Source organism: Chenopodium album, chromosome 9 (assembly GCF_948465745.1).
Source record: "Chenopodium album chromosome 9, dcCheAlbu1.1, whole genome shotgun sequence".
In the NCBI taxonomy this organism is placed as follows: domain Eukaryota; kingdom Viridiplantae; phylum Streptophyta; class Magnoliopsida; order Caryophyllales; family Amaranthaceae; genus Chenopodium; species Chenopodium album.
In genome coordinates this window covers 72,277,740-72,305,158 of record NC_137842.1, presented here as the reverse complement: position 1 = coordinate 72,305,158, position 27,419 = coordinate 72,277,740, and the positions used below count along the sequence as shown (strand labels likewise).

Below are 27,419 nucleotides of genomic sequence, written 5' to 3'. Positions count from 1 at the left end.
CTATCCTGTAGCTTTGAAATCTTGTGGATACCCATGTAGCTTAAAACACCTATCAATTGTATGACCCCCCATTTTGCAATGATCACAATAGAATGGTGACTTTCCTTTATAGCCATTCCCATTCCTTCCTTGAAAACCTCCTCTTGAACTAAAATTCTGAAAATTAGACCTGTTTCCAAAATTCTGTGAACCAGGCCTCTCATAGAACTTTCTCTTATCTGCAGCAAAAGCAAAAGACTCTGAAGAATTGTTACTAGCAGTAGTATTCTCACTGATTTGCTTGTGTTTCTGTTCTTGTAAAAGCATTCTGTATGCAAGAGCCAAAGTAGGAAGAGGCTGCATCATCAAAATGTTACTTCTAACTGGTTTATATTCATCCTTTAGTTTCATCAAAAACTGTAAAAACCTGTAATCTTGTTGAATCTTGACAAACTTTCCAGTCACATTACAAGTACACCCAGTACAAGTACACACAGGAATAGGATTCACATCATCAAGCTGATCCCATAAAACTTTTATTCTAGCAAAAAACTCTGCAATCTCTTCTGTTCCTTGATGAACTGCTGAGATTTCTTCTTGTATTCCATACAACTCAGTAGAAGAAATCTGACCATACCTTTCCTCAAGGTCTTTCCACATTTCCCTTGCAGTTTTATAGAAGAATACACTCTTCTTGGTAATAGGTCCTAAGACTCCCAAAATCCATCCTATCACCAAATCATTACACCTAACCCATGCCTTATAAGTATCATCAGAAGTAGCAGGAATAGGCAAAGTTCCATCAACAAAACTCAGTTTATTCTTAGTTGACAAACCAATCACCATTGACCTTTTCCAAGAAGAATAGTTTTCTCCATCAAAGACTTCAGAAATGAACTTGTGATTATTATTGTCAGAAGGATGTATGTAATAAATTGTATTAGGATCTTGTGTGAGTTCAAGAACCCTAGAATTACTTTCTGTAGATCCAGTCATTTTAACAAATCAATCACCAAATCAAAATTCTTCAATCTTACTTCAGATTTCGCACTCAATTCAATATCTCAAGAACAATTCTCCAGGAAAACAATAATCCAAAATACTCAACAATATCCAGGCAAATCAGAAAAATAACAATCCAAGATCCAAGAACAAATCTCAATATCTCCGATCAAATATAGAAACAACAACTATGGATAAAATTCTTCAAAAAATATAATCTCCAAAACAACTTCAATCACAGAATTCCAGATGAAAAATGAACGAAAAAATTCCAAAAATAAAATCGAAATAGGAATTATCAAACCAGAATCGATTTGCGGAAGATCAAAAGAACGAAGAACTCCAAGTAATCGTCACCGACGCTCTGATACCATGACAAAACTGGTAATTTGCGATTGAAGTCAACAAAATAGAAGAAGAAAATTGAGGATTTTCATTGAAAGAGAAGAGAGAAATTACAGAGGAAAATAGAGAATGAGAATTAAGTGTAGTTATTACAGCTAACTACTGCATTTATAGGTCCAACTAATTCTGGGAAAATAATAATAAAAAAAGAAATAAAATAAGCTTGATATAACTAACTTCCTAACTGATGCTGACTCATCTTGCTGGTCTTGGACTGTAGTCTATTTGTGTCTTGGGCTTGGGCCTTATCCAAGCTTCTCTCAACGTCACACAAGCAATACATTCATGGGTAAGTAACAATGATCTGGGTAATTGGATTAGCTCCAATCGTGTTGGATGTGCTAGTGTTCAATGTGCGAATAGAGTGTCTTTAGTCATTTGCGACTATGAATAATATAATTACTAAGTAATGAAGCCGGTATAAGTATGTGACATGTATTATCCGGCAATGTACGTAATTGGCGATAACCTTTATAATTAATTAAGCTTTTCTATTAAAAATTAAGCTTTATGTACGTGTGATCTAGCTATATATATCATGATTCATGAGCAGTCGTGATTTACAAAATAGCCTAATTAATATTATGTAATGTGCTTGCTGAAGATTAAATAAAGTTATGTTTCTATAATATCTATTCTGGTAAATAATGTTACTATTGTATAGTTTCTAGCATGTTCATACATTTAGGAATAATTTTGGCATTTTTGAGATGTCAATATATGAGTACTACTACAATATACACTCATTTATGCAAAAATTAATGATTTCCTTCCGTCCATAAATAATTTACACTGTTAGGGTCGGTTCACTTCAACTTAATTTTAGTTTAGTTCAGTTCAGCTCCAATCAGTTCAGTTCTATTCAGTTCAGTTCGTCTCAAATCAGTTCAGTTTAGTTCAGCTCTTAATTTCCTTCTCTCATAAAATATTCATTTCAACTCTATTCAGTTCAGTTTAGTTCAGCTCCAATCAGTTTAGCTCACTTCAGTAAATGTAAATAGGCGCTTAAACTTGACACATGGCACACGTTAATGTACTAATTTGACTTTAAATATATATAATTAAATATTAATACACAAAGTCAAACGTGTTAATTACTTCATTATTTAGTAACGGAGGCCGAGAGTATATAATACACATGATTATTGAGACAACCTAGCCTTTGGATAAGTCAAGATATTTTGAAGACCTAGCCTTTGTACAAGATATCACAGTAGTCAGTAATGGATTGGTGATCAAGGTAGGTCTGATCTTTTTGTAGAGTACTAGACTCAATAAGAAGTTTTGATCTGATGCGGTAGGGTCTAGACATGAATTGTGGAAAACCAAACATTACAGCAACAAGTAGAAATTGCATATGGACTTTTGGAGTATGTCAAAGAGAACATACGAGTAATGCATAGCAATAGTAGCTCAATCATCGTTCTCTCTAGTTCTCTCTTATACGAGTAATTTGTTGTTCTTACTTTAACTCTCTCTTTATTTTATTATTTTTTTTTTATATTTTATAAATGATTAAATTAAATAAAAATTAAAAAAATAACTAAAATGGAGGGCATAAGTAGTTATAATTACTTGATCATATCTCAACCGAGTTAACTCTCACGCTTGTTTTGATCCAGTATTTACGGGATATGCAAACACTTGAGAATACAGAAAAAAAGAGTAAAGAAAATGCCTATCCAAGTCCTATCTCATTGTTAGGATTCAAACCTCGCACGTTTTGAGGTAAAAAACTAAGCCTATCAAGTGAACCAATACTTTGTTGGTGGCTTGGGCTTCCATTTATATAGGTCTCAAATCTAGAAGTCCATGATTATTATTTTGTTTAAAGAGAGAAAAAAAATTCAGCAATATATAAACACATTATCGTTCAATGCAAAGACTTTTCAACACAACACCAATTCCTACTTTTCTAGCCCTCAATTCCCGGCGTACCAAAGTCAAGAGAAGTCAATCTATCTCCTATTTACTTAATTAGCATAAGCATGCAATTTAGCATTGCAAGATGTCATCCTTGATACTAGAAGTCTAGTATTATTTGTTACAAACTATTCCTGCTTCAAAAAAAAAAAAAAAAAAAAAAAAAAAAAAAAAAAAAAAACTATTATTATTCCAACAATAATATGTTGATGAATGTTTTGGAAGATTAATTTCCATATTTTCCAAATGCCATCCCACCTAATTTAAATTAGGCTCTGCATTTTCTACATCTAATTTTCAACACTTTGCTAAGAATTTCCAAGAACTTTTTTCCTATATAAACCCCTATCATAAAATCCATCCCAAGTAATCAAATTAAATACATACCTCTTTGTATGTAACATAACTAACATTAGTAATCGGTGCAAGTTGAGGATTGGTAAATTGATCGTTTTAAGGCAAATTGGATGGTTCCACCCACCTAATTGGACTCTCAGAGGGTAGGGACCATGGTAAACATCTCGGCAATTTTTATTTCCGGGCGAAAAAAAGTCAAAAAATTCCAAAATTGAAGGCTATTATCCACGCTTTTTGAGGAATTTTTGAGGTTAAGGGGTCCGGTGGCGAAAAGTGTTAAGACCCTGAGGTATACATCTTAGGGTCATAAAATACCATTTGGAACCATATATGACCATTGTATGATGTCTTAAATGTCCGTGGTAGGCTTGAGCTCACAAAATCGATGAGAGTTACGAATTGGTAAATTAATCGTTTTAAGGCAAATTGGATGAATCCACCCACTCAATTGGACTCCCGGAGGATATTAGGGACCATAGTAAACATTTCAGCAATTTTTATTTCCGGGTGAAAAAAGGTTAGAAAATTCCAAAATTGAAGGCTATTATCCACGCTTTTTGAGGAATTTTTGAGGTTATTTGGACCGGTGGCGAAAAGTGTTGAGACCCTAGGGGATACATCTTAGGGTCATATAATGCCGTTTGGAACCATATATGACCATTAAATGATGTCATAAATGTCCGTGGTAGGCTTGAGTTCACAAAATCGGTGCAAGTTGCGAATTGGTAAATTGACCGTTTTAAGGCAAATTGGATGGTTCCACCCACCTAATTGGACTCCCGGAGGACATTAGGGACCATGGTAAACATCTCGGCAATTTTTATTTCCGGGCAAAAAAAGGTCAAAAAATTCCAAAATTGAAGGCTATTATCCACGCTTTTTGAGGAATTTTTGAGGTTACGGGGCCCGGTGGCGAAAAGTGTTTGGAAACTTCAATCTTGATTAGTTTTTGTTTATTGTTTTCAAGGATTGAATTTTTACGTCATAGAGTGCTAATTATTTTTCAAGGATTGAACTTCAATCTACTACCTCCGTTACAGGTTATATAACGTTGTTTGGAACCATATATGACCATTAAATGATGTCATAAATGTCCATGGTAGGCTTGAGTTCACAATATCGGTGCAAGATGCGAATTGGTAAATTGATCGTTTTAAGGCCAATTGGGTGGTTCCACCCACCTAATTGGACCCCCGGAGGGTATTAGGGACTATAGTAAAAACATCTCGGAAATTTTTGATTCCGGGCGAAATAAGTAAAAAAATTCCAAATTTGAAGGCTATTATCCATGTTTTTTTTGGAAATTTTGACGTTACGGGCCTGGTGGCGAAAAGTTTTGAAACCCTAGGGGATACATCATTGGGTCATATAATGCCGTTTGGAACCATATATGACCATTAATTGATGGCATAAATGTCCGCGGTAGGCTTGAGTTCACAAAATCACTGCAAGTTGCGAATTGGTAAATTAACTGCTTTAAGGCAAATTGGATGGTTCCACCCCACCTAATTGGACTCCCGGAGGGTATTAGGGAACATGGTAAACATCTCGGCAATTTTTTATTCCGGGCAAAAAAAGTCAAAAAATTCCAAAATTGAAGGTTTTTATCCACATTTTTTGTGGAATTTTTGACGTTACGGGACCGGTGGCGAAAAGTTCTGAGACCCTAGGGATACATCATTGGGTCATATAATGCCGTTTGAAACCATATATGACCATTAATTGATGTCATAAATGTCCGTGGTAGGCTTGAGTTCACAAAATCGGTGCAAGTTGCGAATTGGTAAATTGACCGTTTTAAGGCAAATTTTATGATTCCACCACCTAATTGGAATCCCGGAGGGTATTAGGGACCATGGTAAACATCTCTGCAACTTTTATTTCCGGGCGAAAAAAGTGAAAAAAAATTCCAAATTTGAAGGCTATTATCCATGCTTTTTGAGGAATTTTTGAAGTTACGGCGCCCGGTGGCGAAAAGTGTTGAGACCCTAGGGGATACATCTTAGGGTCATATAATGCCTTTTGGAACCATATATGACCATTAAATGATGTCATAATGTCCGTGGTAGGATTGAGTTCACAAAATCGGTGCTAGTTGCGAATTGTTAAATTGACCGTTTTAAGGAAAATTGGATGGTTCCACTTACCCAATTGGACTCCCGGTGGGTATTAGGGACCATGGTAAACATCCCGGGAATTTTTATTTCCGCCGAAAAAAGTCAAAAAATTCCAAAATTGAAGGCTATTATTCAAGCTTTTTGAGGAACTTTTTGAAGTTACAGGGCCCGGTGGCGAAAAGTGTTGAGGCCCTAGGAGATACATCTTAGGGTCATATAATGTCGTTTGGAACCATATATGACCATTAAATGATGTCATAAATGTCCGTGGTAGGCTTGAGTTCACAAAATCGGTGTAGGTTGCGAATTGGTAAATTGACCGTTTTAAGACAAATTGGATGGTTCCACCCACCCAATTGGACTCCCGGTGGGTATTAGGGATCATGGTAAACATCTTGACCATTTTTATTTCCGGGCGAAAAAAGGTCAAAAAAATTCCAAAATTGAAGGCTATATCCATTTATCCACGATTTTTGAGGAATTTTTGAGGTTACGAGGCCCGATGGCGAAAAGTGTTGAGACTCTAGGGGATACATTTTAGGGTCATATATGTCGTTTGGAACCATATATGACCATTAAATGATGTCATAAATATCTGTGGTAGGCTTGAGTTCACAAAATCGGTGCAAGTTGCGAATTGGTAAAGTGATCGTTTTAAGGAAATTGGATGGTTCCACCCACTCAATTGGACTTCCGGAGAATATTAGAGACCATGGTAAACATCTCGGCAATTTTTATTTTCGGGCGAAAAAAGGTAAAAAAAATCCAAAAATTGAAGGTTATTATCCACGTTTTTTGAGGAATTTTTGAGGTTACGGGGCCCGGTGGCGAAAAGTGTTTGGAAACTTCAATCTTGATTAGTTTTTGTTTATTGTTTTCAAGGATTGAATTTTTACGTCATAGAGTGCTAATTATTTTTCAAGGATTGAACTTCAATCTACTACCTCTGTTACAGGTTATGTGCAACGATTAAACATTTTTCATCTCTGCTTTATGTCAAATCATTGCACATAACCTGTAACGGAGGTAGTATAATTTTTCAATGTATAATAAGTTGGGGTTATCTTTCAAAAAAAAAATAAAACATAAAAAATTAATAATAAAATTTGGGGTTAAAAGAATACAGAGTGTAGAATTATGAATTGAATGGATCTTTCCTCAAAAAAAAAATAAAAAAAATGAATGGATCAATAAGTTGATTTTTTTCATAATTCTTATAGGCATAGTTGTTTGGTCGCTAGATTAAAGTTCCGCATTTTAATTTGTGATTTACTAATCGTCTTGATCAGCAACAAATCAAGTAGCAAAATGATAGGCATGTTTACAGTCATACATAGTATATAAAATCAATATTTTGATAATTTCTTTGAAGCATATATAATGATATTATGATCAATTCTTCTTCTTTTTTAATCCTTAATTTTTTATTTTCATTTACTGACAACCATTTGATCAATTCTTGCTCATGAGCTTTTAGATGGTGACATTGCAAATAAATTTTAATTACTTATCCACTATAAATTGTACAACATCTTTAGCATTATTTGATATATTTTCCAAGAGCCTTAATATATCTTTTTATTTGTCTTAATTTCCAAAAACAAAAGATGTGTACAAGTTTGTTTAAAAGTAATACACTTGCAACATTTTCATGCCTCATCATAGCAACCCTAGCATTAGTCCAAATATGCCTTGCACAAAATTCTCCCCAAGACTACCTAGATGCCCATAACGCCGCAAGGGCGGAAGTGGGCGTTGTAAACATAGAGTGGGACAGCACATTGGCATCCTATGCCAGACGATATGCCCTGAGCCGGGTTGACGATTGTGCCCTCATACGTTCCAACGGGCCCTATGGAGAAAACCTCGCCGTAAGTAGCAACCCGTTGTTCTCTGGCACAGATGCCGTAGAACTATGGTTGCAACAGAAGGTTGAGTATGATTATAGTTTGAATACTTGTGCAGTTGGTACAGATTGTTTGACCTATACTCAACTGGTTTGGCATGATTCGGTTAATGTTGGGTGTGCTAGGGTTCAATGTGTTAATGGATGGATTTTTGTTATGTGCAGCTATAATCCACCAGGCAACATAATTGGCCAAAGGCCTTTCTAAGCCTTATTATATATCAATTAAATATAAGTTGTGAATTTATAAATAAATAAAGCCGCGGCAGTGGTGGTGGTGTGGTTGTTTGTTCATTGGGATTATTGTAAAAATCCTTTACAATTTGCATGAAAATGTATATCATGTATCATTTAATTTCCTGTTTTCTTATATCAAATGACTCAAATCTAACCATTATGGTTAGAATGACAATATTGCTATATGCTCCAATCCATTATTGTTGTCCTGTTAAACTAATTAAGTGTTGACTCATTTGGTAAGACTCTTACATTAAATTTTAGAGATTCCTTTATTTTCCCCTTCACTCTCAAGTGCCTAGCTCACAAATACTAGACAAAAAAAAAAAAAAAAAAAAAAAAAAAAACAATTAAAAAAATCTTGAGGGTTGAGGTCTAGTCAAAGTCCTCTATACCATAAAAAAAATATTTTGTTGACAAAGACAAACAATATGTGGCTGAACTAAAATTTCAAAATTTCATAGTATTACTTATTAATAATTAGAAAAATTTACGGTTAACTATACGAATTAACAAACGTGATAAAAGAATTATGTCATTTAATTAATAATGGAGGAAGTTTGTTTAAAAGTAAGCTTAGAAATGTAGACAAGAGTTATAAATAAGAAAATAATACAAGTGAGTAAAATTAGATGATAAAGATATAATGAAATAGTATTGAATATTTTGTTAAAAAAAAAAATAGTGTTAAATATTTCCATTTTAAAAGTGTTGCTTTTAAAAAAATTAGAGGGATAAGCAGTAGAATGACATACTTAGAACCGTCAATAACCATAATAACGAAATAAAAAAAATAAAAAAAAAAAAATCTTAAAAATAATCACACAAATCTTGAACGCAAAAACTAGTTGGATGATTTCATTTTTTCCTGGTGCTATCCTATCTAACTTAGGCTTTGAATTTTCTTCATCTAACTTTCAACATTTAGCTAAGAATATTCAAGAACTCCCTCCTATATAATCCCCCATCTCATGGACATAAAATATATCCCAAATATTTATTACACATCTCTTTGTAACATTAGTAACAATCCAAAAAAAAAAAAAAAAAAAATGAAATCACTCAAAAACCATGCAACCTTTTCATGCTTTGTCATAGCAATCCTAGCCTTTGCACAATTATGTCACGCGCAAAATTCACCACAAGACTATGTCGATGCCCACAATGCAGCTAGGGCTGCCGTGGGTGTTGGTAACATACAATGGGATGACCAAGTCGCGGCCTACGCCCAACAATATGCCAATCAACGAATTAATGATTGTGCTTTGCAGCATTCTGGAGGACCTTACGGAGAGAATATCGTTGCTGGTCCGGGTGATGCTAGTGGCACCGATGCAGTAAAAATTTGGGTTGATGAGAAGGCTAACTATGATTATAATTCAAATACTTGTGCTCCTAATAAGGTGTGTGGACATTATACTCAAGTGGTTTGGCGTGATTCCGTTCGTCTTGGATGTGCTAGGGTTCAATGTAACGGTGGTGGGATTTTCATCACTTGCAACTATGATCCTCCAGGAAATATTATTGGCCAAAAACCTTACTAGACTTTATGATCGTTCTTGTTAAACCACGTAATAATACTTCATCTATGTTACTTTCACTTAATCTTAGTATACTATGTAATACAGAATGATCGAATTAAATATAATAAGAATGGAACCTCTTTATGCATTTTTTAGTGCCTTATGGATATAAAAATTGCATATTGTTAAGGTAAGGAGAATTCCCTTGAAAGTTGGGGGGGAATAAGGGATCCAACTTGTTTGGGATGAGAATCGAACCCCTCTCACAGGAGTGGAAGGAGGACCTTCAACCATTAGGCCAACCTTGATTCTCAACGTATTTTATATATTTAGAAGTGGAAAGAATTATTAGATGACCATATCTATACCAGTATACCTCTATCATTAAAATACGACATATTTCCTTTTTTTTTTTTTTTTTTGAAAGTAGTTCAAATAATTTAAGCTTGCAAAAGCTTTTAGTAATATTCTCTACTCCATACTTAATAATGTATGTGGAATAAATCTTATAAACACCTATGTTGGCCATGTAAGGTTTGTTCTTTGGGATGAACAAATAAATAAATTGTAATTTATTTACAATTACAGTTTATAAATCCATGCATCACTTTGTATGAAAGTAACGTTTATATAGAGCCCTGCTTAAATTCAAAATATTTGAGAATAATAAATAAAAAATAATAAAAAACCTACATACATTATTTGACAATATTTGTGAGTATTATTTTCTCCAAAAAAAATATATATAAAAAAAATTAATTAAAAAATTGTGAGTATTATGGTTATTGCGAGTAGAAATGAAACCCCTAACTTCAGTTAAGCTCATGAGAGGTCAGGGATGGAGAGTGCGTGATATACTATAGATGTAAAATACGATCAAGCTTAAGTTAGATATTTAAATCGAAATACCACACCTCACCAAATTAGAAGAACTCAAACTACTATACACTAGATTAATTCATGAGTGAGTATAATCAAATTAGAATACCTTATTCTAGGAGAAGAGAACAATATATAAATTCTTTATTAAAATTATTACGGAATTAATTTCACAATATTCTATTATCTTAATTTCAGACGAAAGGAGTAATTGGAAGTAAAATAATGCACATCCATTTGAGTAGCATATATATGCTCATGCATAACTATCATATAACGGTTATACTATACGAGAGATTGTTATATACTCTCGGGTGTACCATACACCCAACTAATTCAAGATTAGTTTTTGCTATCAAAACGAGAACAAATTACTTATGAGTGAACGATGCACCCGAATGTATATAACAATATCCAATACAACATCATAGCCTCTTTTTGAGAAAAGTAGTGTTCTTATAGCAGCAGCCCTATCTATATCAATCCCGCTGATAATTTCATTTTGGCACAAATTTTACATTAATTGTGTACTATTCAACGGAAATAATAATCAATTATATCGTTTTTCTATCTTAATGTGAACGGGGATAAACATTAATTGTGTACTATTCAACGGGGATAAACATTATCTAAAGATGTGGCCATAGGCCATAATATGAATTATATTAGGATCACTTCAATTCCCCCCCACCCTTTTTTATTTTTTTTTTTATTTTAAAAATGAACATTTTCCTTTGTATATCTAAATTACTACTGTAATAATTCATTTTTTGACGTAAAATGTATGTAGATCAAAATTTGTAAGATAATATATGCACAATAATTCTGTCTTTTTGATTGGTAAATTACCTAAATTCTAAGAATAATCACACAAAACTTAGCCACAAGAAATACTTTTTCTATATATCCTTCAAAAAAAAAGAAAAAAAAAAAAAGAAATACTTTTCTAGACTAAACGGTTTGAATTATCATCCATAATAAGTTAGAAGTCTAGGAAGTTTGCATATTTTCTAGATACCAGCCTAACTTTGGCTCTATATTCAATAGAAATTTCAAAAGAATCCCACTATAAAATCCCCTAATTCTTTCACATAAAATTCATCCAAGTAATAATAACAATCACCACTTTTATTTGTTACATTGAAAAATTACCAAAAAAAAATAAAAATAAAAAAATGAAAATGCCCAAAAACCTAGCAATATTTTTATGCTTTATCATAGTAACCCTAGCAATTGGCCAAATATGCCATGCACAAAATTCACCACAAGATTATGTAAATGCCCACAACGCAGCTAGGGCTGCAGTGGGTGTTGGAAACATACAATGGGATGACCAAGTCGCGGCGTACGCCCAACAATACGCCAACCAAAGAATGGCTGATTGTGCTTTGCAACATTCCGGTGGGAAATATGGTGAAAATATTGCCGAAGGTGGCGGTGACTTCACCGGCACAGATGCAGTAAAACTGTGGGTGAATGAGAAGGCCGATTACGATTATAACACCAATACTTGTGCTTCTGGTAAGGTGTGTGGACATTATACTCAAGTGGTTTGGCGTAACTCGGTTCGTCTTGGTTGTGCTAGGGTTCAATGTCAAAATAATGGATGGTTTTTTGTTACTTGCAACTATGATCCACCGGGCAATTTTGCAGGCCAGAAACCTTACTAGAGTTTTTAATTTACTAAAGCCTGATGTGTATCAAATATAGAATAATGTATGTATTTCAGCTCACTAGAGCATTGATGATACTCAATAAGAAGCTATACATGCTGAATTAATCAATATATGTAACGTTTTTTACGTAAGGTTTGTTGATTAAATAGAAACAATTAAATAAAATAATTAATAGTAACATTCTTGATTAAGACTCAAAGTGTTAAAAAAAACGAAGGAAGTATATGTTCTTGGTTTTGTACGTGCTGATGACCTAGGTTGATGTATCATCTCAACTTTTGTCAGCATTAACCATAAAATGTAACCAAATGCAAAATATTTAATTGACTTAGTACTAAAATGTGTACAGTTACTTCTAATATACTACCCCCGTTAACTATTATTTGCAACAAAGGGATATAAAATATTCCTTTGTTGCAAATAATAGTTAACGGAGGTAGTAGTTTCAATAACAATTTTTACTAATTGAATCGATCAAAGATTTCAAATATACATTATAGTATATTACTGAATCAAATAGAAACTCAACAATATATAAATCTATTAATTTCGGGCTAAAGGAGTACTAATATTAGAAAATAAGGAACGAATCCAATAAGGAATGTATACGATAGCATTCAAAATTTCACCCATTTAATAATTCATGAACCAATTAGTGAAAAGAAGGCATTGCACGTCCCTTGAAATAGTATATGCATAGCGTCACCACACAACGTTTATTTGTTTTTGTGACTTGTATAAATTAATTTGAGAAGTACTTGTTATTCTTATAGCATTTGCCATATCCTTTTCATTATCTCACAATTTATTTTTGGGACGAAGCTTTTATTAACTGTACTAATATTTACTACGTAACTCGTAGAAAACTCTACACAAATTAGTATCTCTTTAACTAATTAATTAGCCTCCGTTTGCAATCGTACAACACGTCTTGCACGTTATTACTAGCAACAATAAAATTATCTACCATCACTTTTACTCCAATAAGATGGCATAGTAGTACTCTCTACTCCAAATATATATACGATGTAACAAATTACATTTATATCGGTGAATTTGAAAGGGTATGTAGGGGGATGATCATAATGTATGCCCTCAAGAGAGTTACAAGGGTGAATGATAATATAGATGATATGTGATCTTAGATATTGAATTTCTTGACTAACTAAGCAAGTTGATCATCCACAAAAAATACTACTCTTGACGACTTAAGTGGCTAAATGGCGTGGATAAGATTATAAGTTTGGAATACTTGGAATTTTATTAATTAATTGTTTGTACATTTTGTTGATGCTTGTCATTCTTAAACTTTGAATATTCTACCTTGGAAAATAATGCCACCACCCTTACAAAGAAATTTATGCATCTCCCCCCCTATAAAAACCCCATAAAACCATGCACTACTCATCAAAAATAACTTATATACATCAACTCTTTATTATAAGTTTAGTAACAACCCTAAAAAAATGTTGTCCAAAAGCCTAATTTTTGCTTGCTTCATTTTTGCAACCCTAGCCCTAACCCATACGTGCCATGCACAAAATTCACCACAAGACTATGTTAACGCCCACAACGCGGCCAGGGCCGCAGTGGGCGTTGGAAACATACAATGGGATAACCGAGTGGCGCAATACGCCCAACAATATGCCAACCAAAGAAAAGGTGATTGTGCTCTGCGACACTCCGGCAGTAAACAGTATGGGGAGAATATTGCCACCGGTAGTGGTGCTTTTCTGACTGGCACAGCCGCAGTAAAGCTGTGGGTGGATGAGAAAGCCGATTATAACTATAATTCAAATACTTGTGCTCCTAATAAGGTGTGTGGACATTATACTCAAGTGGTTTGGCGTAACTCGGTTCGTCTAGGATGTGCTAGGGTTCAATGTAACAATGGAGGTTATTTCGTTACATGTAACTATGATCCTCCAGGCAATTGGGTTGGCCAGAAACCTTACTAAATGTTTTGATAAAATTAACGACTAATTCTCAATAAACTGAGAACAACCTTGGAATAATAATAATAATATATGATCAATATGATATATAGGTATCTCTTTTAAACCTTTCCTTTAACTTCATGTTGTTATAATAAAGAGTGAATTGGAATAAGCTCACTAGATCTTTTTTTTAGTGAAATTCACTTAATTTTATATATGTGGACATGTGGTACTCCATATTATTATGTATGTAAGTTGTTAAGAGAGATACAAATGAATAAATGAATGTATACTTTATTATTTTAATTACATTGCATATATGTTGTATACGCCTTGCGATCATTTACGTATGTATGGTAATCGTATATTTTCACATATATAATACCCTTAAGATCCTCCCGGTTTCAAAAGATTTTGGAATCGATTTTCATCACCCTCCCTTGTGACTCTCTATAAACAAAAAAACAAAAACAAAAATCCTCTAAAAGTTTGCACCAAAGTAGCAAGAAATACTTATAAATCCAAGAAATATGAATTGATCGACCATAACTCCATAATTCGTCTCTTTTTCGATCTAATACGTACTCAATAGATTAATTAATGTATGTATGTATTTCAGCTCACTAGAATACTGATGATGATACTCAAAATAAAAAGCCATGCGAATTAATCTGTCTTAAAGCTAATTTGATTTTTGGGATTTATTTTATGTGAAGATTAATTAAAAGGATAGCTAATGTGAATTAATTATGTATATATATCTCAACCATATAAAATTAGTCTAGCTAGCTCAACCATTAATTATAATTCGTGGCTACTTAGCTCCTGTTAGTTGTACGAACATTGTCGAAAGGTACTTCCCCCATTCTAAAGTAATTGTTATATTTAGACTTTTAAACCATATATTAGTATCTCTTTTAATCATAATTTGCAAATCTTACATATATTAAGGGAAATCTTGTTTAATTTGTCTTGATATACTACTCTTACAATATCAACTTGTTATTAAGATTTTGTTAATAAATGATTAAAGATATTAATAATTAGTGGTCTTATATATGAATGCATTGACAAGCATGGACTCCTGCATACGTGAGTAACGATTATACATAGTATATTTTAAACACTAGAAGGGAACAATGTAATTTCGCATAATAACAAAATTGAAACGGCCAACCATTTCCTAGCTTCTTTCTTGGGTGATAAATTTTTTATTTTTATTTTTATTTTTTTTATTGTAATAGTTTGATTCAGTTTATTAAGCATGGGTAAAAATAAAAATATGATAATGATGCCTTCTTGACTAGCCTGTTGAGCTATTGAAAGGGCCTCAAGAAGTCATGCATGCATCTAGAAAACGTGTAACTTGGGGAAAGAATATATATTCGTAATCGTAACCCTTTTTCTATTTGTAACTATCTTATATTGTAAGGGGGCAAATATTGTAATTAAGTAGCTAGCCGCCTCATTTAGTTATTTTACCACGACAAATGAATAAAAATAAAAATTAAATTAAAAAGAATTGATGTAACAAGTAAACAATTTATTCAAAGGTTTGAATTCCATTTTGTAGTTATCATACTTGGTAGTTTTCAATTAACTCAAAGTAAATGTTTATAAATTATTTTATTGATCAAATAATTTTAGGCTAGTCAGTCCCGTTCCTAGAAATTTATGGGCCCTAGGCATAATGTAAGAAAAGGGCCCCTTACGTAAACAATTTCTTTTACACTGAATAGCTTTAATTTAAATATAAGACAATGAAAATAACTTAAATTATTTAAATAGTAAGTCTCCATACACAATACTGGAGTAATAACTTTGCATAATATTTCGGTAATTGAATTTATATGAAACGGTGTAATTGAAAAGATTAATATTTTAAAGTAGATACTCATAGAAATCGGAAGATTAGAAGAAGAAGAGGTTATATTGCATAGTTTTCTCCACCTAAATGATATCCAAGTAATCTAATGTTAATTGCTAACTAAATGCATTAATTATCATTTTTAAAAGTAGCTTATTTTTTAACGAGTAAAAACTACAGTTTAAACAGTTTAAATTATACAGCTATGCAAACTGATTTTTTTTTTTTGAAATTTGTGGCCCCTTTCTGGCGTGGGCCCTAGGCGGTCGCACTCAAAGCCTACCCCTCCGGGCCAGCCCTGAGGCTAGTTGAATTAAAATTTGACAAATCGATCTTAATTAATGAGACTAAATAGAGGTGGGGGTAAACGTGGATTAAATGACTATGGGATGAAGTTTTCAAACAGTCAAACACCTTCAAGTAGAAAATGTATTCTTACTTCTTACTCGTACTATTTTTTATCCAATCTAATGGTTCTTAAACGTCTATAGTCCATATTTTCCCAAAGATATGTGGTCAACACACTCCTCAGCAAGTTTTCAATATCATACGTCTCAAAGGAAAGTCTTGCAAATCAACAGTTTTGGGTCATAATTATAACAAATGACTTCTTTTACTGTTTCTACTCACTTAGAAAACACAAATTGAGAAGGTTTTGCGTGAGACCGTTTCACGTGAGTCCGGTTATAATGCACACACTCATCCCTACCCCCTGTCACCACCTCACCACTTGTCGGCGGCCGGCGACCACACTCAATTTTTTTTTTCTATTTGTATGAACTAACTCACGTGAGTCCGTTCCACACAAACAAATTTGACACTCACTTTAATGAAAAATAAACATAGCCCTTAGCTCTTGGGGCGGAGTATGTACTACAATATAAGAAACTACAGAGTAAAAAAGAAAATATTAAAGATAGATTAATATAAATTAGATACTGATTGATTGCGCGTGATATTATCATGAATTTTCATCTTTATTTCATTATACTCCGTAAAAAAAATACATAGTTAATGCTTATATGTAACCCTTAGGTTTCAACACCTTCCCTTAAAAATACATAACTTGTGAAGAAAGTTTCCCATTTTTCTATGGAATGCTTGTTCATTAAATTTCATCCAAGATAAATAAATTTTAATTACTACTCTATACCACTTATTCACGACATTCCCTATTCAAAGTCAAAGCTCATAAAAATCAACTATACCTATTCCTCCTTTCTCTAATAAACTGAAGGTTTTTATAATTAGCATTTGTAAATGTATATATGTGTGTGTATAATTTCAAATATGGAGTACTATCCTTAAATCCTTATTAACGTATGATTTCTACTAATTACATACTGTATAACAAAGAAAGATATATAGTTAATTAATTTAATCTACGAGGCAGAATAATTGAAGTGTATTTGTTTAATTATTTCCGTAAAAATTCTACAATGTCATTCTTTAAAAATGACACCACAATCTGCTGATATGGCAAAATCTGATTGGACCGTATTTTGTATTTTTATTATTAATTTGGATTATTTTTAATGTCCATAATGTATTAAAATTGTATTCTTTTTAATACATGTATTTTTTTTTTAGAAATACTTATTTATAAATTATGAAAAACTTTTTTATAATAAAAATTAATGTTCGAATTTATAATTATAATTATAAATCATAAAATTAAATTCATTCATCATCTACGTCAAAATTTTTCATCGTTTATCATATCGTTCATCATCGTTCATCATCGAGCATCATCATTGTTCATCGTTCATCATCACTCATCACTCATCATCGTTCATTATCACTCATCATCGTGATTTTCCTTTAATTTGCATTGATCATTCCCTAGACTCCATAGTGCATACCTTATAAATCAAGCATCCATGCAATACCTTATGGTTCCAAACGGCATTATATGACCATAAGATGTATCCCCTAGGGTCTCAACACTTTTCGCCACCGGGCCCTGTAACCTCAAAAATTCCTCAAAAAGCATGGGTAATAGCCTTCAATTTTGGAATTTTTTGACCTTTTTTCGCCGAAAAATAAAAATTGCCGAGATGTTTACCATGGTCTATAATATTCTCCGGGAGTCCAATTGAGTGGATGGAACCATCCAATTTGCCTTAAAACGATCAATTTACCAATTCGCTACTTGCACCGATTTTGTGAACTCAAGCCTACCACGGACATTTATGACATTATATAATGGTCATATATGGTTCCAAATGGCATTATATGATCCTAAGATGTATCGCCTAGGGTCTTAATACTTTTCGCCACCAGACCCGTAACCTCAAAAATTCCTCAAAAAGCGTGGATAATAGCCTTCAATTTTGGAATTTTTTTGACCTTTTTATGCCCGAAAATAAAAATTGTCGAGTTGTTTACCATGGTCCCTAATACCCTCCGGGAGTCCAATTGAGTGGGTGGAACCATCCAGTTTTCCTTAAAACGGTCAATTCATTAATTCGCAACTTGCACCGATTTTGTGAACTCAAGCCTACCACGGACATTTATCTAGTTTAGAAATTAAGGTAATTAACAATTTTTTTTCTTCTTTTTATCTAGTTCTCTATTTTAGTGTTAATTTCTAGGTTGAAGATAATATTCTTTATATTATGATAAATGTTCTTTTATCACTTTTTAATTGGAATGAAGTATGTTTCTGGAGTCTGATCAATATGTTCTTTAAGTCTATACTATATGTTTTTTATGTTACAAACAATGTTCATTAAGGTATATAAATTAATCATGTTCTTTGGGTATCAATAAATACAAATTATGTTATTTTTACTTAAATAGTAGTATTTTTAAAATTTTGAAATTTAAAAATGAAATTTTGAATTATATTTGAGCAAAAATAATTATAAATAGAAGAATTTTTTATATTTGAAATGATTTGAATTAATTTTTTTTTGGTAAAAATCAATTAATAGTTTATCTTTTACGTACCTTATTTTAAAAATTAATCTCAAATATTATTGTGTTCTTTATATTTCAGTAGTATGTTCCTTTATATTATTCTTTATAATTACGTACTATGTTCTTTACGCTTAATTTAATTCGGGTGTACCGTGCGCATGATACACCCGGGTGTACGAACCACCAATTGGTACCCCAACTAACACCGTACCCTCACAAACAAAAGCAACCAAAAAAATGAAGTTATTCATCCATCTCTTTATTACATTTTTAGCCTCAACTCTTGTGATAACTCATGCTCAAGACAACCTAACCGAGTTCCTAGACATGCACAACACGGGTCGTGTTCAAGTCGGAGTACCACCCCTTAAATGGAACCACACCCCCCAAAATTTTAAAAGAAGTTTTCTCGAAAAAAAAAAAAAAAAAAAAGGTAATTTCTACTGATAATTTTTTCTATTAATAATGTGAAATCAAAACACATTTTCTCATTAAAGTAGGTTAACAAGCATTTTATGTGGACTCTTCATACATAGTTGACTAACTATAATACTATATGAATATATTGGTAATTATGAATACAAAATGAAAGTACTATAAATGTATATATAATCAGCCCATACACCTTAAGCACCCTAACTAACCCCCTCACAAACAAAAGTAACCAAAAAAATGAAGTTATTCATTCATCTCTTTATCGCATTTTTAGCCACATCAACTCTTGTGATAACCCATGCCCAAGACAACCAAACCGAGTTCCTAGACGTGCACAACATGGCCCGTGCTCAAGTCGGAGTACCACCCCTTGAATGGAACCACACCCTAGCATTATACGCCCAAAATTTAGCTAACAAAGTGAAGCAAACATGTAATAGCACGATGTCATCTAGGGGACCTTACGGTGAAAACACGGCTTCCGGTTATGGGGCATTTACGACGGCTGATGCGGTTAACCAATGGGTAGGGGAGAGGGAAAATTATGATCATCGTTTGAATGAATGTGTGAATGGCACAGAATGTAGACATTATAAACAAGTGGTTTGGAAAAATAGCTTATATCTTGGTTGTGCTAGTATTATATTTGGTGCTGGTTGGCCCTTTGTTGTTTGTGAATATGATCCTCCTGGTAATGTTAATGGTACATGGCCATATTAATTACCTTTTAATTTAATTTGTACATGTAGTAATTTGCATTGCTTATTAATGTAATTTTAATTAGGTATTGGGCTTGTTATATTGTTTACCTTAATATCTCATTAATATGGTATGGGCTTTTATCCCAATTTGATGAATTACTCATGAGAAGGAATAAAAATTTGGTTTTTATAAATCTTTGAATTCTAAAATATAGTTGTGAATTTATTATTGTTCGTCAATGTTAGATAATAATGTTTTCTGGTAGTGAGAATTAAGATTTAATTTTGTTTCTTAATTAAGCATTATTTAAAGTTGTATAAGTTAGAATATTATTACTAGCGAGCTAGATTGTCTGTACACTTCTACTAATCAATGTTAGGTTAATAAACACAATATAATTATATAAATGAGCTTTATAATTTTAGTGAGAGGTTTTAATCCATATCTTAATAATCTCCATACATAGTCAAACCTCAATAGGTCCCAAACAAACAAACAAGGAAAAATGCGTCTAATTCATCAAGAAACACTTTTGACTTTTCAAGCTACTATATATATTAACAGGGGTCAATTTTTTCCATTAACACTTAAAGGGAAATATATTGCTAATTTGTGTCATGCTTTTATTTGAAAATCAACGTGAGATTCAGTTGTTTAAATAAATAAAATACAAAAAAAAAAAAAAAAAAAAATAAAAGAAAAACAAAAGTTAAGACAATAAAAGAATTCATATACATAATCAATCATAAACTCCATTCGAATTACATAACCATATGATTAGTCTGAACTATAACATTAGGTCCATTATTTGTACGACAATTCAACCCCATTGATTTGAAGCATTCATCAATCTCATTAATCGTTTCTTGTGCATGTTTACTTATCCCTTCTTTAGTCCCTTGCAAAAAGAACTTTCTCTTTACCTCTTCAATTGCATCTCTTACATCACGTTTCATAATCATCTTGTCCTTCCTCTACATTGTAGAATTCTTTGTGTATCTTCTTTAACTCCCTTAAAACCCTAGCGAGCTCTCCATACTTCTCACTTTCATCTGCCCAATTTCGTGACCAGGATTTCTTATTCGAGGATTCATCATCAAAGAACTCATATGGAGCTATTTTGATCACATTCTTAGCATTGTCGTCTTTCCATACTTCTTTTAAATCATCGACCACTAAGACAACTCTTTCATGTGCCAATACAAGATCGAGACCCTTCTTCAATGGCTTTGAACGGATATCTTCTCTTGTGATCACTTGTGAATTAGCAAAATACAACCCTTCGGGATCAAGTAGGTCAAGCATTTTCCTTGCGTATTTGCAAGTTCCTAACGTGAAAATTGAAAACTCGAATAGTGCGCTAGCTTCTTTAAGAAACGTTTCAACATTAGGCCTCAATTTTGTTACCCAATGATCATTATGTCCCTGAAAATAATTGAAATAAAATTATGTTAATTTACCGCATACTAGAACCATATAATACTTGAACGAATTAAACAAAATATAGACCTATTTCTAAATAAACATGATTCTTTGCAAGTCTTTTTAACAAATTAATGCAAGTGATCGATAATATGTAAGTAAATGTTATTCAACATACAAATTAACGATAATTTTAAAATTTAGAAACATACTCTAGCAGGTAGACATGTCACGCTATCGTTTCTCTGAAAATTCCATTGGAATAGCTTCTTTTCCTCGATCAATTTGACACCAACAGAGCGTTGTAAATAATCACGATCATATTTTGTTAACTTTAGCATAGTACTCGAGTGGAGAAGAGTATTGTCTAAATCAAGAACAAGATGGAGCTTCTTCCGCGCCAATAAACTCTTCAAATTTTTATCACGAACACTCTTAATCAAATCAGCATAATGAATTGAAGAAGAAGAAATAACATTAGGCTTTAAGTTTTGGACTGCCATTATCTGCCTTGTAAAAGAGGAGCGTACAATTTTTTATTTTTTTTTGATGGAAGATAATAACGAATAAGTTTTACATTACAAAAATTTGGTTAATATGTAGTAATTATTTATAACAAGGAATTATTAAATCCTTGAGAAACAAGGAATATATCCTTGAGCAACAAGGACACCATACTACGAATACGAGTAGTAATCCTATCATTAAAGTTCATCTTCAAATTATTGGAATTTTTTTCCCAAATGGGCCCAGGCCCAGGCCCAAAAATTAAAACCAAATATCTTTGTTTGTGAAATTACTTTTTCCTTTTCTTTTTCTTTTTTTTTTTTTGGTAGAAAGTGAAATATTACTTTTTGTGACTGTATAAAAATAATAATAATAAAAAAAGTATCCATTTTGCTTTAAAATGTGAAATCAAGAGGAATAATGAATAGGTGGTTTCTTTTTTCCCTTTAAGGTTGGTTAAAAAGCATTTTATGTAGACTTTTCTTATATAGTTGCCCTATAGTAATAAATATTCATGATGTATGAACAAATAAAAGAACTATAAATATAAGTCACGAAAAGTTGCACTATATCCCTATAAATAATCAACCCATACACCTTAAATTTTCTCCAACCCCCTTACATAAAACCACCACCAAAAAAATGAAGCTATCCCTTCATCTCTTCTTTTGTGCTATTTTAGCAACAACTTTTGTGAAATCCCATGCCCAAGACAACCAAAAAGAGTTCCTAGACGTGCACAACGCGGCCCGTGCTGAAGTCGGGGTGCCACCCTTAAAATGGAACCAAACACTAGCATCATACGCCCAAGATTTCGCCAACAAAGTCAAGCATACATGCGATAACACGATGTCATCAAATGGACCTTACGGCGAGAACACGGCTTCCGGATACGTGTTTACGACTACTGATGCGGTCAATCAATGGGTTGGGGAGGAAACAAATTATGATCATAATATGAATGTTTGTTTGAATGGAAAAGAATGTAAGCATTATAAACAAGTGGTTTGGAAGGATAGCTTACATCTTGGGTGTGCTAGTATTACTTGTGGTGCTGGTTGGCCTTTTGTTGTTTGTGAATATTATCCTCCTGGTAATGTTAATGGTGTTAAGCCTTATTAATTTTGTAGTAATTAAATTTTCTTAATTATATATTAATGTATTTTTAATTAAGTACGTACACGTACTAGATATATATGTAATGTTGGACTGTTGCTCACCTCAATATTATTTCATTAATATGGTATGGATTTCCATCCAATTTGATGAATTAATGAGATGAGAATAATAAAATTGACTTTCAAATTTCATATAATTTTGAATTCGAATTGAGGTTTGGCGGCTGTGATTTAATATATATGCATGAATGTCTGGAATTTGTTTCTTATTAAACATTGTTTAAAAAATTTACTTAACATGTTATGTATAGGCGTATAGCTATTAACTATAAGGTTTTGTACGTAAGGTGGAAAAAATAACCCCTAGATCATGTCGATCATATAAGATATAAACTAGTTTAAGATTTATCTATTTTAAATCTTAAATGAATCTTTATCTACAATTGCAAACCGAAAATAACTAGTTTAAATCTTAAATGAATATTTATCTATGTTGGTTCGTATTTGACCTTAAGTCAACATCTTAACGTCAACTATGCTTATCTCAATTTCAGATTTTGTTATACACAGTAATGAGTTTAACATTATATTCACTTTATCTTATTATAATCATACAAACTATGTGCTTACAAATATATGAAAACAAATACTGCTTACAAATATAGGAAAACAAATACTGCTTACAAATAATCGTACAAAGTACTTCGTATGTGCTAAATGTAGCCTAGAATGGGGAAGTAATCAACATAACTAGAACGTCCAATTTCTTCCATGATGCGCCGCATTAATGTGCACAAGACATAGTCCATGCCCAAGATAACCAAACCGAGATTCTAAATGTGCACAACACGGCCTGTGCTCAAGTCGGAGTACCACCCCTTAAATAGAACCACACCCGGCCCAAGCATTATAGGCCCCAAATTTTGCCAACAAAGTGAAGCAAACATGTAATAGCAGTATAGCACGATGTCATCTAGGGGACCTTACGGTGGCATTTACGACGGTTTTAATCCATATCTTAATCTCCTTACATAGTCAAATGCGTTCTAGGTCCTAAACAAACATGGTACATATGGCCGATATGGGTAGCAAATACACGAAGAAAAACACACGCAATATTAACATCCATAATAGATCAAATGGACCATAACAAGTGACATTAATTAAATTTTCTCAATTGATAAAAATAATAATAAAGTGACGTTCAAAATAATTTCCTAAAAAAGAAAATCAAAAGTACGTAAAGAAAATCATAGAATTCATGTTAGCTAGAATTAACATTACATAACTTCATGACTAGTCTGAATTCGATTTAGTTTATTTCTGCGGCAATTTAGATCCATCGATTTGAAGCATTCATCAATCTCATTAGTTGTTTCCTTTGCATGTTGACTCATCGCTTCCTTAGTACCTTGCAAGCTGAATTTTCTCTTCACTTCTTCAATTGCATCTCTTACATCACGGCTTTCATAATCTTCACCTTCCTCCAAATTGTAAAACTCTTTGTGAATCTTCTTTAACTCTCTCAAAACTCGAGCAAGTTCTCCATACTTCTCACTTTCATCCGCCAAATTTCGCGTCCAAGATTTCTTATTTGAGGACTCATCTTTAAAGAACCCGTATGGTGCTATATCGATCAAATTTTTAGCATTAGCTTCCCACACGTCTTTTGCATCATCGACTACTAACACGACCCTTTCATGCGACTTCAAAAAATGATGCCCCTTCCTCCATGATCTCGTTAATAGCACCTTCTCCCTCGTGATCACTTGTGAGTTAATATACAAACGCTCGGGATCAAGTAGCTCTAGCATCTTCCTTGTATATGTCTCGTTTCCTAGCGTAAAAATTGATATATCGAATAGTGTACTTGCTTCCTTGAGGAACGTTTTGACATAAGGCCTCAATTTGGTTACATAAACATCCTGTAATTTCAAGTTTATGTTAATTTAACTTGTAAAAATAAATTCGACTAAATTTAACGACTATAATATACTATCTGTACGTCAAAACAAAAAAAGTAAAATAAAATACCACTAAAAATATGAATCATAATACGTACAACTTATTTAGTATAAAAAATAAAGACAGGAAACTCAAATAGATGTACGTACCTTGAAACCCTCTGCTTCATAATCCCATATATATAGTTTTTTATCTTCCATCAATTTGACAGCAACGGGGCGTTTTAAATAATCTTGATCATATTTGGTTAAAGTTTCTAAAATAGCCGATTCAAGAATGGTATTGTCTAAATCGAGTACGAGGTGGAGCTTCTTCTTCGATATTAATGTCTTCAAATTTGCATCACGCTCAATCGAATCAGGATGAATTGAAGAAGAAGAATTGACAGTAGCCTTTAGGTTTTGGACCGCCATTACTCTGTTGTGTTTTTATCGAAGGAGCTTTTTTTTTTTTTTTTTTTTGTTTGGAATACAATTATGAAAATTTTAGTTTACAAGTATCTGATTCCTGTTATTTATAACAATGCCTAAGTCGGTTAAACTAGATATGTTGATAACCTAATGTTTCCTTGAGAAGCAAGCTAAGGAATAGGAGTATAATCTTATTTTAGGAAACAATCTTACTTCGTATTTCAGGAGCTAATAAGCTAACATTATTAGGAAATTACCAAAAATTATCCTAAACTATCATATCATATTTTATAAGATCTAGGAAACAATATTAATTTGTATTTTAGGAAATAAGCATACATATCACCAAATATAATCCTAAACTATCCTCTTATGATCTTATCATATCTTTAAAATTTGGGCATACACTGCTTAAGTGCTTAACTGATCTATAGAATTTCGTAACTTAGCCCAGGCCCAAATAAATATCTTTGTAGCTATTTTGTGATATTCCGTAACTGACTTATAAATTTCATAACTTGACCCAGGCCCAAATAAATATCTTCGTAGCTATTTTGTGCTCTAATGGTGAGCAATAGAACATTGTTGCTTGGAAAAATATAAATAATTAAATAAAATAGTTTTTATCATACATATGTCATGATATAAGTAGATAAAGTTTTCTTTAAAAAATCAGGCAATATAACTTTTTGAGCAAGCCATATGATATAATGTAATTACCCAAATATCCCGATTCAATTTCGTTACTCAACTATGAAAAATTAAGTCCTTTTTTTGTGAAATAGAACTACACCTTAAAAAAAAAATGATATATACCGTCTTTAGGATCACACATAACTATTAAATTGATTTTCAAAAAAAAATGTACTTGTATAAATTTAAGAATACATGGAAAATTAAAATCACATGTTGAACAATTTTATTAATGCTTAATAGTTTTGAATCTTTTTTTCTTTAAATTTCTTATATTCAACCGTGAAACTAAGGGTTCATTCATGTATATACAAGTATATATCATTTTCCCTTTTTCATGGAACACCTTATATGACTATTTCGTAGTGTCAATTTATAGCCAAAAGAAGTCATATTTCCAAAATTCCAACCATTGACTACTTCCTTTAAAGTACAAGTACCTATCAAAATAAATAAGATACATCGAAGAATTTATAATTTAATGTCACATAATATACAGTATCTACTCCACTTGGCTGGTTGTGCTCATTAAACATGCTTACATCAAAGGGAGGTTTACAGTTGGGATAAAGCTCAGATTAACTTTCCCTTGGCTTATTTGTTACTCCGTATGACCGTATCAGATAAGTTTGGATGACATTCTAATTGATAGAGAATATCCATAAATATCTATACATATCTTATAGTTACCTAGGATGAGAATATTCTATGGATATTCTCTATCACTAATTAACTTCGTTTATTGCCAAAGTGACCCAACAAAAAAAATCTTAAACGAATTAGTGGTAAAGAAACAATTTACTCCATATAACTTTATTATTTTGGAATTTCAATCTCTAAATACACTTTGAAGATGAGGATCCCTTTACCCTTCCTCCTATTTTTTTTACGGAAATTTGGTAGGTGTTAAAAATTGCGAGTCTTCAATTGTCTCATCATGTCGAGCTCGCTTGAAAAATTGACCTAATAAATGGAATGGGAAATCTTTCTACTTCATTCCTAAGACGAGAATCGAGTATGCCACGTTTACTTTATCTTAATTAGTGATTTAATATTTGTTATATCAGAATCTAGCCGCTTCTTGCATGTACCAAAGAACACAAAAGAAAAATAATTAGTTGAATAAACATCCAAAAAAAGTAAATTATTTAATGTACTTGGCAAAATATTCTTGAAAAAAAACCTCAAATCAAACGTTGTATGGACATGCATGATACATGTAAACGTATTTTTCTTCGACGTGACCCTATATGACTGCCCAACCACTCGATCCATGAATTAATATGGTTTGGTTGATGGTTAGAAGGTATGCGTAATGGTGGACTATGTGAATTTAATGAATTGATTGAAAAGAGATTAATGTTCCTTACAAATCATTAGCCAAGTGATCAATTCAGCTTTGTCATAATCTATTGAAGGTTATACATACACAAATCA

The 27,419-nt window shown here is 32.4% G+C and overlaps 9 protein-coding genes across 9 annotated transcripts; 6 read left to right on the top strand and 3 right to left on the bottom strand.

The window, feature by feature from the left end:
• On the bottom strand, positions 1-975 carry LOC145558138 (uncharacterized). Its single transcript, XM_081619272.1, has one exon. The coding sequence runs from the start codon at positions 973-975 to the stop codon at positions 1-3; it is 975 nt and encodes a 324-aa protein (XP_081475398.1).
• Positions 976-7,378: 6,403 nt separating this feature from the next.
• Positions 7,379-7,992, top strand: LOC145560510 (basic form of pathogenesis-related protein 1-like). The gene has a single exon (XM_081621766.1). The coding sequence runs from the start codon at positions 7,391-7,393 to the stop codon at positions 7,895-7,897; it is 507 nt and encodes a 168-aa protein (XP_081477892.1). The 5' UTR covers positions 7,379-7,390; the 3' UTR covers positions 7,898-7,992.
• Positions 7,993-8,903: 911 nt separating this feature from the next.
• On the top strand, positions 8,904-9,597 carry LOC145560509 (pathogenesis-related protein PRB1-3-like). The gene has a single exon (XM_081621765.1). It carries the CDS (start codon positions 8,979-8,981, stop codon positions 9,468-9,470), a length of 492 nt encoding a protein of 163 aa, XP_081477891.1. The 5' UTR covers positions 8,904-8,978; the 3' UTR covers positions 9,471-9,597.
• Positions 9,598-11,411: 1,814 nt separating this feature from the next.
• LOC145560508 (pathogenesis-related protein PRB1-3-like) lies at positions 11,412-12,182 on the top strand. Its single transcript, XM_081621764.1, has one exon. It carries the CDS (start codon positions 11,504-11,506, stop codon positions 11,996-11,998), a length of 495 nt encoding a protein of 164 aa, XP_081477890.1. The 5' UTR covers positions 11,412-11,503; the 3' UTR covers positions 11,999-12,182.
• Positions 12,183-13,416: 1,234 nt separating this feature from the next.
• Positions 13,417-14,247, top strand: LOC145560507 (pathogenesis-related protein PR-1 type-like). The gene has a single exon (XM_081621763.1). The coding sequence runs from the start codon at positions 13,471-13,473 to the stop codon at positions 13,960-13,962; it is 492 nt and encodes a 163-aa protein (XP_081477889.1). The 5' UTR covers positions 13,417-13,470; the 3' UTR covers positions 13,963-14,247.
• A 5,155-nt stretch (positions 14,248-19,402) lies between these two features.
• LOC145560506 (pathogenesis-related protein 1B-like) lies at positions 19,403-19,885 on the top strand. The gene has a single exon (XM_081621762.1). It carries the CDS (start codon positions 19,403-19,405, stop codon positions 19,883-19,885), a length of 483 nt encoding a protein of 160 aa, XP_081477888.1.
• Positions 19,886-20,812: 927 nt separating this feature from the next.
• LOC145558137 (RNA polymerase II C-terminal domain phosphatase-like 5) lies at positions 20,813-21,792 on the bottom strand. The gene is made up of 2 exons (XM_081619271.1): positions 21,502-21,792; positions 20,813-21,292 (listed from the first exon to the last, which is right to left on the bottom strand). The coding sequence occupies exons 1-2, from the start codon at positions 21,790-21,792 to the stop codon at positions 20,813-20,815; spliced, it is 771 nt and encodes a 256-aa protein (XP_081475397.1).
• Positions 21,793-22,383: 591 nt separating this feature from the next.
• Positions 22,384-22,947, top strand: LOC145560505 (pathogenesis-related protein 1B-like). Its single transcript, XM_081621761.1, has one exon. The coding sequence runs from the start codon at positions 22,439-22,441 to the stop codon at positions 22,916-22,918; it is 480 nt and encodes a 159-aa protein (XP_081477887.1). The 5' UTR covers positions 22,384-22,438; the 3' UTR covers positions 22,919-22,947.
• A 1,247-nt stretch (positions 22,948-24,194) lies between these two features.
• Positions 24,195-25,292, bottom strand: LOC145558136 (RNA polymerase II C-terminal domain phosphatase-like 5). The gene is made up of 2 exons (XM_081619270.1): positions 25,029-25,292; positions 24,195-24,839 (listed from the first exon to the last, which is right to left on the bottom strand). The coding sequence occupies exons 1-2, from the start codon at positions 25,290-25,292 to the stop codon at positions 24,195-24,197; spliced, it is 909 nt and encodes a 302-aa protein (XP_081475396.1).
• Between the last annotated feature and the right edge of the window lie 2,127 nt (positions 25,293-27,419).

What these genes read in the sequence shown, in the direction of transcription:
- LOC145558138 (XM_081619272.1), bottom strand. Translation starts at nt 975, where the DNA reads ATGACTGGATCTACAGAAAGTAATTCTAGGGTTCTTGAACTCACACAA.
- LOC145560510 (XM_081621766.1), top strand. Translation starts at nt 7,391, where the DNA reads ATGTGTACAAGTTTGTTTAAAAGTAATACACTTGCAACATTTTCATGC.
- LOC145560507 (XM_081621763.1), top strand. Translation starts at nt 13,471, where the DNA reads ATGTTGTCCAAAAGCCTAATTTTTGCTTGCTTCATTTTTGCAACCCTA.
- LOC145558137 (XM_081619271.1), bottom strand. Translation starts at nt 21,792, where the DNA reads ATGGCAGTCCAAAACTTAAAGCCTAATGTTATTTCTTCTTCTTCAATT. An exon ending in TGACATGTCTACCTGCTAGA is followed by an intron (nt 21,293 to 21,501) that starts GTATGTTTCTAA and finishes AATTATTTTCAG; the next exon opens with GGACATAATGATCATTGGGT.
- LOC145560505 (XM_081621761.1), top strand. Translation starts at nt 22,439, where the DNA reads ATGAAGCTATCCCTTCATCTCTTCTTTTGTGCTATTTTAGCAACAACT.
- LOC145560509 (XM_081621765.1), top strand. Translation starts at nt 8,979, where the DNA reads ATGAAATCACTCAAAAACCATGCAACCTTTTCATGCTTTGTCATAGCA.
- LOC145558136 (XM_081619270.1), bottom strand. Translation starts at nt 25,292, where the DNA reads ATGGCGGTCCAAAACCTAAAGGCTACTGTCAATTCTTCTTCTTCAATT. An exon ending in ATGAAGCAGAGGGTTTCAAG is followed by an intron (nt 24,840 to 25,028) that starts GTACGTACATCT and finishes TTGAAATTACAG; the next exon opens with GATGTTTATGTAACCAAATT.
- LOC145560508 (XM_081621764.1), top strand. Translation starts at nt 11,504, where the DNA reads ATGAAAATGCCCAAAAACCTAGCAATATTTTTATGCTTTATCATAGTA.
- LOC145560506 (XM_081621762.1), top strand. Translation starts at nt 19,403, where the DNA reads ATGAAGTTATTCATTCATCTCTTTATCGCATTTTTAGCCACATCAACT.